This window comes from Castanea sativa, chromosome 5, assembly GCF_040712315.1.
Source record: "Castanea sativa cultivar Marrone di Chiusa Pesio chromosome 5, ASM4071231v1".
Taxonomy (NCBI): domain Eukaryota; kingdom Viridiplantae; phylum Streptophyta; class Magnoliopsida; order Fagales; family Fagaceae; genus Castanea; species Castanea sativa.
Window position 1 is genome coordinate 81309141 of NC_134017.1, and position 9345 is coordinate 81318485.

Here is a 9345-nt window from a genome sequence, read left to right on the forward strand (position 1 = left end):
CTCTTCTGTCCATTCAGTCTACTTTGGTCAATTTCAATCAATTTTGGATTAATTGGGCTATACATTAATTCTTTTTGTAGGTTGCATTTTTTAGTTTTGAGCTCAAAGTTTTTTATTTTCTTAATTTTTGGGTTGAAAAGTATGAAATTTTAGTCTATTAGGGCCATACTATTTAATTTTTAGTTAAAAAATACCAACAAAATGGGCATTAGACTTTAGAGATGTGATCGCTAAAAAAACAATAAAAATGATAAATATTTAGAAGATTACCTTAAAATTCAAATTTTAATAATATAGGCATTATATTTACATTTTGTAAAGAAATTTTTTTTTTCTATAATTCTAAACTTTTGTAGTAATTTAAACTTAATGTAACATGTTATATGTGTTCCATGGAATAATAGTGTACATTTTTTTTTTCTTTTCCATCTATATAAAACAATATTATAATTATAATTTAAATCTTTTTATTACATTATATGTTCTATTGCATAAAACTTATAAAAATTAACAAATACTTTTAAATATAACGTGTGCACTATTTTATTTTCGCATGAGTTTGCGACTAACGACTAGTAATAATAAAAGGTAACTAACTTGCATACATTCTTTGGCCTTTGCACTGCATCCAATCATAAACTAGTTCTTACTTTTCCTTCGTAAATGTTATATTCTCTAATATCATGCATTACTAGTACTACTAATACCTCATTTTTCCCATATGCATTATGCGTTTGTTTGTTGAGCTTATTCATTGATCGGTCCAGCTTCACTGAATTTCAATTTTTTTTTTCCTGCTGCTTGAATGTTCTTGAGAATATGTCTTATATATTCATACATACAACTCCTAACAAATACACACAATATAATGAATATTATTGTAATTTTTTTTCCAACATTAAAAATTCCACTTATTCCGGTGAGTAACATTTTTTAGCCAAATTAATATATATATGCATTATATTGGATTTGTGTATACCTAGGCTATGATGTGTGTGGGTATGTGGAAATGTGTATAACTTATGTTAGTTACAAAATTTGGGACGTCCATACAAGAGTATTGCACTGTTGCATGGTAGTTGCACGTATGGACAGAGAATCGTATACCGTTAGTGCAAGAATTAAGGAAGAAGGCAGGAAGCAGAGGTAGTTTTGCATTCCCACTTGAGTAACTATCATTTGACTTCAAGTCAATGTCTTCTATTACACCTTTTTTCTATTTTTTTCTTCTTTTCTAACGTTTTTCTTTTAATGATGTTGCGTACGTCCATATACATTTCTGACCTTTACAAGGAAAATGTAATGGAAACTCTTATAAGCGAAAAGCATGTTTGGAATCTCACTTTTTCTTTCTTTCATAATAGCCTCTATCTTGGTCTTTCCATAGGGTAACTTCTTCCAAGTTGGTTCCTTTGATGCTACGCGAACGTTCATGATCTCTATTTTAAAGGGTGTGTGACATTTTGGCCATTGACTGACTATACAGAAGAGAAGAAGGAACTCACAGAATGGAGAAGACTGCAGTGAAGAAGAATGAAGTTCCAGGTCGACGCTTAGTAGATCTGGTACTCTCTTGGTCTATCAAAGATGTTCGCAATGAAGATCTTTACAAAAACCAGGTTTGTCCACCATAAAGCTCTCACCACCGTCCTCATTGTAAGAAATTATGTTGTAACACATGCAGATTATAGAGCACTATTGATTTTATTGAAGTTTGTTTGTTAGCCAAATGTGGTATTAACCACTAATTTTTATTTTTATTTTTTTATATACCAATAGAAAGTATGTTGTCAAGTTGGGGTAACATTAATTTCACATTTTATGTGAATTCTGTTTGTTCATTTGTTTTTTCTTCTTTTTTTCCCCTCTTCTTTTCTTATTTCTCTCATGAAACTATTGGGAAAAGCTAGAACTTGTTATGCTTAAAATAGTGTATGACATCAAATATAGTGTTCCTATATTGTGATTTGATTTATCTGCGTACTTAGAGCTGGCACAGAATTTGATGATAATTTGGAGGCGGTTACATATTATGCTTTTATGTTCCCATTTCCTAGCAGAGATATAGATCCTTGCAATTATGTTCAGATCATGTTGATCACACTTGTACATGTACTGAACTTTCCTCTTATGAAAGTTGCAGTCCTAACCCTGAAATGATTCACTAACAGGTGAGACAGATCCCACAAATATTTTCCTCAACAACAGAATACATGAATTCATTCACTTATCCACTTATTGAGGAAACACACGCTGACTTGTTATCAAGCATGTCAACACTGCATCTAGCGCCTAGTTGTGAAATATCGTCATTCAAACAAACCAAGGATTTTAAACCACCCAAAGACTTTTTTTACCTTGTTACACTAAAAAGTGTAAGTGGATTGCAGAAGAATGGGGGATATGAACCTATGGTTGGAGACATCATTGCCTTGACAAATGTAAGACCACAATACAAGGATTTAGACAGACCCAACAGACCCTTTCTTGTTGCTTTTGTTCAAAGGGTGAAAGACGACAATATTCTTACAATATTAGCCTCAAAGCCCATCTTGGCTGAAGAACGAGAGAACAAGAAGAGAGAAACTCTTTATGCTATTTGCCTGATAAACATGACAACAAATATCCGTATATGGAGAGCATTGAACTCTCAGCTGGAAGGAAAAAACTTAGATATCATTGGAAAAGTCTTGCAACCAAACTCTGCTGTAAGAATTTTAATCATAGTTTACGTTAGTGTTGCATATTAATGTTTTTCGAAACAATTCTCAGCAACCTTTTGTTTTTTTTTTAACTTCTTGTAGGTAGCTAAAATTTGTACTTCGTGCATTTCTGAAAACAATTGCAGTACTACCTATGCAGATGTGAAGTCCAGAATCTGCTCCTCTGATTTAAATGACTCCCAGAAAGCTGCAGTTCTTAGCTGTTTGGAAACTAGGAAATGCAATCATCAGAATACTGTCAAACTAATATGGGGTCCTCCAGGAACTGGGAAAACCAAGACAGTTGGTTGTTTACTATTCTGTCTACTTAGAATGAAATGCAGAACTCTTACTTGTGCCCCGACGAATACTGCAGTTTTGGAAGTGACCCAGCGGCTTCTAAAGAATGTGACAGACTCATCCGAATATGATACTTATGGGCTTGGAGATATACTTTTATTTGGAAATGGGGAGCGGATGAAGATTGGTGATCGTCATGACCTTCTTGATGTATTCCTTGATAATCGAGTTACTATACTATATGAATCCCTTCTTTCATCAACTGGTTGGAAAGATACTTTACTATCAATGATTACTTTGCTCAACGAACCTAAACAGCAATATCATTTGTACTTGAAAAATAGAAGAGTGGAAGACCATGAGGAGATAATAAATGAAGGAAAATCTAAAAATAAAGAAATGGATAGGAATCAAGGGAAGGAGGTTGATGATCAATCCTCCAAAGACAAGAAGAGCAAGAAAAATCTGAAGAAAGTTATCACTCAAACCTTAAATGAAAACAAAAACAAGAAAAGACAGAAAGAGAAGGTGCCTTCGTGGAATGAAAAGGGCTTAGAGCATGAGGAAAAACAAAGGGAGGATAGTTCTTCCCAAGACAAGAAAAATGAAGGACAGGTAGCCAATGAATGTGATAATCCTTTGACATTTGTGGAGTTCGTACAGAAGAGATTCAAATGCATTTCAAAGCGTATGACATTTTTTATGGAAAATTTATATACACACTTACCTACTTCTTTTATTTCATTAGAAGTGGTAAAGAAGATGATCAAAGCTCTTGATCTTCTCAAATCTCTTGAAACTTTGTTGTGTGCTGTTAGTGTTACTGATAAAGGGCTATTAGAGAAAGTCTTCAGAAAAAATGTAGGAAGCGGACTTGGTCACTTAAGGAAGTTGAGTATTGAGAGAAATGAGTGCCTTCTTATCCTCAGATCACTTCCTCAAAAATTCCATGTTCCAAATTTTGAAAACGAGTATGCTATAAAAAAATTCTGCCTGCAAAATTCTTGTCTGATTTTCTGCACTGTATCAAGCTCTGCTAAAGTGCATGAAGTAAAGACTGATCTGGAACTACTGGTTATAGATGAAGCTGCTCAGCTTAAGGAATGTGAATCAACCATTCCTTTACAACTTCCTGGCCTCCGCCATGCTATTCTCATTGGGGATGAACGTCAACTGCCTGCGATGGTTCAAAGCAAGGTTTAAAGTTTTATTATTATGGTTATATTTTGCTGTCCTTGATTGTTTTTATGAATTATCACTGTAACATCTTTAAATTTTTTTATTACTAGATTTCTGAGAAAGCTGAGATTGGAAGAAGTTTGTTCCAGAGGCTGGTATTGATGGGACACAAGAAACACCTTCTTAATGTCCAGCATAGGATGCATCCATCCATAAGCTTATTCCCAAATAGGATGTTCTATGAAAATGATATTTTGGATGGCCACAATGTCAAAGAAAGAAGCTACGAGAGGCATTTCCTACAGGGGAAGATGTATGGCTCCTACTCTTTTATAAATGTAGCACATGGCAAAGAGGAATTCGATAACAGCCATAGTCTGAAAAATATGGCTGAGGCGGTTGTGGCATCTGAGATAGTTTCAAGCCTTTTCAAAGGTAAGTCTAAAGTAGCAACTAATCCTAGTCTCAATTTTGGTAAAATGTTTTGCTAGGAAGGTTAGTTATGGTTAGCTTGATCATCAATAAGCTAATGTGTTCCATAATAAAAAAATTTCGTTTCTCCTTTCACTCCTAAAGAATCAGTTCGTACAAAGAAGAAGGTTAGAGTTGGTATCATCTCACCATACAAGGCTCAAGTTTTTGCAATCGGAGAGAAGGTGAAGAAGTACAATGCAGATTCTAATGATGATTTCTCCATTAGTGTTCGTTCTGTTGATGGGTTCCAGGGTGGTGAGGAGGATGTGATAATTATCTCTACTGTCAGATGTAATAAGAATGGAATAGTTGGTTTTCTTAAAAATCATCAAAGAACAAACGTGGCACTAACGCGTGCAAGGTAACAAATAATGTATAAAGTATAGACTTCTCTATGGTGCTGCGAAAACATGTTTTGAGGCTCTAGTGGTTTTTGCAATTAATAGGCATGGTCTCACTTTGCAGGTATTGCCTTTGGATATTGGGAAATGAAGCAACTTTAACTAAAAAGAACACTATTTGGAAGAAATTAGTCAATGATGCCATGAAACGGAAGTGTTTCTACAATTTCCATGAAGACAAGGGTTTGGCTAATCCTGTATTGTCCCTTTCAAAACCATTAGCTTCACTCAGTCTGAGAGATGAGTTAGAATCATCATCTACAACTAATGGGTGAGTAACATCAGCAATTATCCAACTAATCAATTTGTCTACTTTAGCTCTAAAAAAAGAGCTTAGGGAAGGTTTTATTCAAATTAAATATGCACTTCTTAGATTGTCAAATGGGAGTCATCCATGTTGTTGCAGTATGGTATTAGTTAAATACATCAACAGCATGTTCTGCCTTGCTTTAGATGACTAGCATGTTCTGCTTTGCAAAAATCATAATACTGCATATAATGTGACCCACATGCTTGAAGAAATCCCTACAGAGAACTTGAAATTATGTCCTGATATATGTTGTTTTCTTTCCTTTGACTTGGTATGCACCTTGGTCAAGGTGGAGGATGGTTTGCTCTTAGGTATTAGATAACTAATTTCTTTAGAAAAATTACATCAACCTTTCTTGAGGTATAAGAAAATGACAATGAACTCCAAAGTTTTGCAAAAATGACCGTCCCCTAGTGTGATATATAACTAAAAAAAAAAATTAGGCCATGAGTTACCCTAATTTTATGCATCAAATTGCCCTTGGTTAAGCAATAATATTCCTAATTCGTGATACAATCTGAACTCCCACCAGAATCATGATTCCTGCTGAACTCATTTCTCCTCTAAAGTAACATTTGTAACCCTATGTCTATCGTGCAAATTATGAGATAAGTATTTTTTTTTCCTCTTACTTGACCGTTTGCTTTTCCAATCAATGATTTTCAGAATTAATTCAAAGCACACAACTGGGAGAAGTGTTGTTACAAATAAATGGGTAAGAAAGCTGCCTGATGACTAATCAGGTACGTTTACCTTCTTACTGGAGATTGAATTTGAGTATTTTAATTCTGAAGCTATATTTATTATTACATGATATGGACTTGAGTCAATTGTTCATATTAAAATTTGAACTAAAACGAAGGTTATACATTAATCACCAACCTGAAACGTTTCTAACATATTATACATGTTCTATCCATTTTAACTAGTCCTCAAATCCAAATGCAACCCTAGAGTATGCTAAAATCTATTAGCTGGTTTTGTCTACTTAATATGCATGCTTGCTAAGTCTCCCCTCATTGTTGATATGTCCACTGCAATTCCAAGACTTTCAGATAGTGGAGACCTCGAGAGAGTCCGCAAGAATGGTTTCGCAGGAGGAGAGGAGTTGCTGTGCACAAGAAAGACACAAAATGGCTTATGCAGTCTCTTACTTATTATGAGGTTTTTAGTTTGCAAAGATACGTGTTATAACCAGTGCACAAAACTCTTACTGGCAGTTGAGTAATTAAGTACACTTGTTTAAAGACAAATGCCTCTGAGAGGGGGAAAAAAACAAAACAAATTGTTCAAGCATAATGTAAAAATGGGGTGAATATATTCTGGAAGTTTCAGTTGGTTGTTATAATATCCAATCACAAATGGGAAATTGTGAAATTTGCTTTGTTGATTACTTTCATAAAAGATATGTATATACGTACATTTCCTTATTCATACATATGCCAATAAATATTCATATACTCACCTGAATAAACATCCTCTCTGCATCTCCAACTTTACCGTTTTCTTTCAAAATGATTCCCTGCAGAAGAATAATACCAATAAAATTTATATGCAAGTCCAGTTGATCTCAAAAAATCTAAACTAGAAGCAAACCATCAACCAGCAGGAATGTGAGGGAATCATAATTAATAAAGAACAATGACACATAGTGAAGAACAATGTCAGTAACCAACTTGCATGCATTCTTAGGCCTGTACACTCCAATCTGAATATGCTTTACCAAGAAGTAATTCAACCTGAAATAGATCTCATTGCAAAGAACACAATGGCAGAAGACAACCAAGAAAAAGAAGCCACTGAAAATCAGATTTCATTTAAGAGAAAGCAATTAAAGGATATCTGATACTGAAAAACATTATTAAAAAAAAAAATTGTCAAATTTTAAAATAAAAAAGACACTATGGAACCTGAAAGATTCAGCTATCATCTTAATTTGGTGTATGTATTCTTGAGAATTTTTTCACATGTACTCTTATATATCATTATCGATGGAAAAAAGGATTTTTTTATTTTAAATTGAGGATACAACAAATACAACAGAGGAAAGGCTTGTCTGAACATCTCATATAAAGGAGCTCTAGATTTATTTTCTAGATTAGGCATTTTTGAACAAATTCTTAATTATTTTTTAGTAATACTATAGTTAGTATATAACTCTTACAAATCTATAAAATCTATATCTATATAATATATAAAAACTGAAGTATAGTATTTATTATTATTATTATGCTTCTCTTTAGCCTCATTAGTATAGATTTTCGGTTCAATTTGGTCTATTCAGTCAACCTTGGTCTATATTAGTCCACTTCAGTCCATTTAGTCCTCTTCAGTCCATATAGTCTACTTTGGTCAGTTTTAATCAATTTTGAACTAATTGGGCCATACATTGATTCTTTTTTAAGGTTGCATTTTTTTAGTTTTGAGCTCAAAATTTTTTATTTTCTTAATTTTTGGATTGAAAAGTAGTCTATTGGCCATACTCTTTAGTTTTTTAGTTAAAGAAAATACCAACAAAATAGGCATTAGACTTTAGAGATGTGATCTCTTAAAAAAAAAATGATAAATATTCAAAAGATTACCTTAAAATTCAATTTTAAATAATATAGGCATTGTGGGGAGTAAAAGGACCCAAATGGGCATATGGGCCTTTGGGCTGTAACATGGAGGGCCGACCTGCTCCAGGATTAAACTCTATGAGTTGGCCCATACGCCGAGGGTCCGAGGATACAGCCGAGGGAGAGTTTCACCTCGGACAGATCCAAGAGAACTCAAGATTTCATTATAAAGGTCAAGGCACAACTCTGGAAAGACTAGTGGTTAAAAGGGGACATCTTGAATCTTCTAGATGCACTAGTATTAAAGAAAATATCAAGAGTATAGGCTGCCACCTCCGCATTAAAGGCTCTGCACCTACTTCCCTGGCCGCATTAATGGGAAGGTGACCCCTGAACAATGAGGTGGAAACTTTTAGTCACTGTTCAAAAAGTATCAGGGAAGGAAGTATAAAAGGGGGGTAAAGGCCAAAGAAAAGGGGGGGGGGGGCGGAAACGAAGAAAGAAATTAAGAAATTGTAATCTTGAAGGAAGAAAGAGAAATAATAAAGAAGTAGTCCTCGGCTCGAGTCCGAGGAGATCCATTTGTCATTATCGTTCGTTATTTACTTGTGTTTGTTTATAAAAGCCTGTTATCAAGCTCCCAGTACTTCTAACCTAGGTTTCAAGCCCACACTCTACAAATTTTATTGTTTAAGGCTCATTGGGCCTGAGCCCGTGATTGTCTTTGGGTCCAGGTGCATTTGTGCACTTACATGCATTATATTTACATTTTGGAAAGAAAAAAATTCTATAATTCTAAACTTATGTAATAATTTAAACTTAATGTAACATGTTATATGTGTTCCATGGAATAATGGTGTACATTTTTTTTTCTTTTCCATCTATATAAAAAAATATTATAATTATAATTTAAATCTTTTTATTACATTGTATGTTCTATTACATAAAACTTATAAAAATTAAAAAATACTTTTAAATATAACATGTGCACTATTTAATTTTCACGTGAGTTTGCGACTAACGACTAGTAATAATAAAAGGTAACTAACTTGCATACATTCTTTGGCCTCTGCACTGCATTCAATCATAAACTAGTTCTTACTTTTCCACCGGCATGCAAGTTCCTTCGTAAAGATTATATTCTCTAATATCATGCATTACTAGTACTACTAATACCCCATTTTTCCCATATGCATTATGTGTTTGTTTAAATCCCTTAAAACATATTTTTTAACCTAATATATTAGTCAAGTGATGACTACTTAGGTTAATTATGAGATCTAGGTTAAACAGTGAAAGATTATATCATGCACAACAACTGAAAAATAAAGAACACAAAAATATAATCACAGGAAAACCAATAAAACGAACCGTTTCAAAGTAAAAACCTGGAGAGGATTTGACATAATTATCCTAAGGTA

General features: G+C 33.7%; 1 protein-coding gene across 3 annotated transcripts; it reads left to right on the forward strand.

The window, feature by feature from the left end:
- The first annotated feature begins 1338 nt into the window (after positions 1 to 1338).
- Positions 1339 to 6754, forward strand: LOC142634166 (uncharacterized). Of its 3 annotated transcripts, none has more exons than XM_075808454.1 (8): positions 1339 to 1619; positions 2172 to 2708; positions 2805 to 4199; positions 4292 to 4616; positions 4758 to 5016; positions 5121 to 5327; positions 6033 to 6109; positions 6414 to 6754. In XM_075808454.1, exons 1-7 carry the CDS (start codon positions 1509 to 1511, stop codon positions 6103 to 6105), a joined length of 2907 nt encoding a protein of 968 aa, XP_075664569.1. In that variant the 5' UTR covers positions 1339 to 1508; the 3' UTR covers positions 6106 to 6109; positions 6414 to 6754. The 3 variants fall into 3 exon arrangements, with proteins under 3 accessions (XP_075664569.1, XP_075664570.1, XP_075664571.1); XM_075808455.1 differs by having other exon boundaries at positions 6422 to 6754; XM_075808456.1 differs by having other exon boundaries at positions 6033 to 6081.
- The last annotated feature ends 2591 nt before the right edge of the window (positions 6755 to 9345 follow it).

What these genes read in the sequence shown, in the direction of transcription:
- LOC142634166 (XM_075808454.1), top strand. Translation starts at nt 1,509, where the DNA reads ATGGAGAAGACTGCAGTGAAGAAGAATGAAGTTCCAGGTCGACGCTTA. An exon ending in TCTTGCAACCAAACTCTGCT is followed by an intron (nt 2,709 to 2,804) that starts GTAAGAATTTTA and finishes AACTTCTTGTAG; the next exon opens with GTAGCTAAAATTTGTACTTC. An exon ending in CTGCGATGGTTCAAAGCAAG is followed by an intron (nt 4,200 to 4,291) that starts GTTTAAAGTTTT and finishes TTTTATTACTAG; the next exon opens with ATTTCTGAGAAAGCTGAGAT.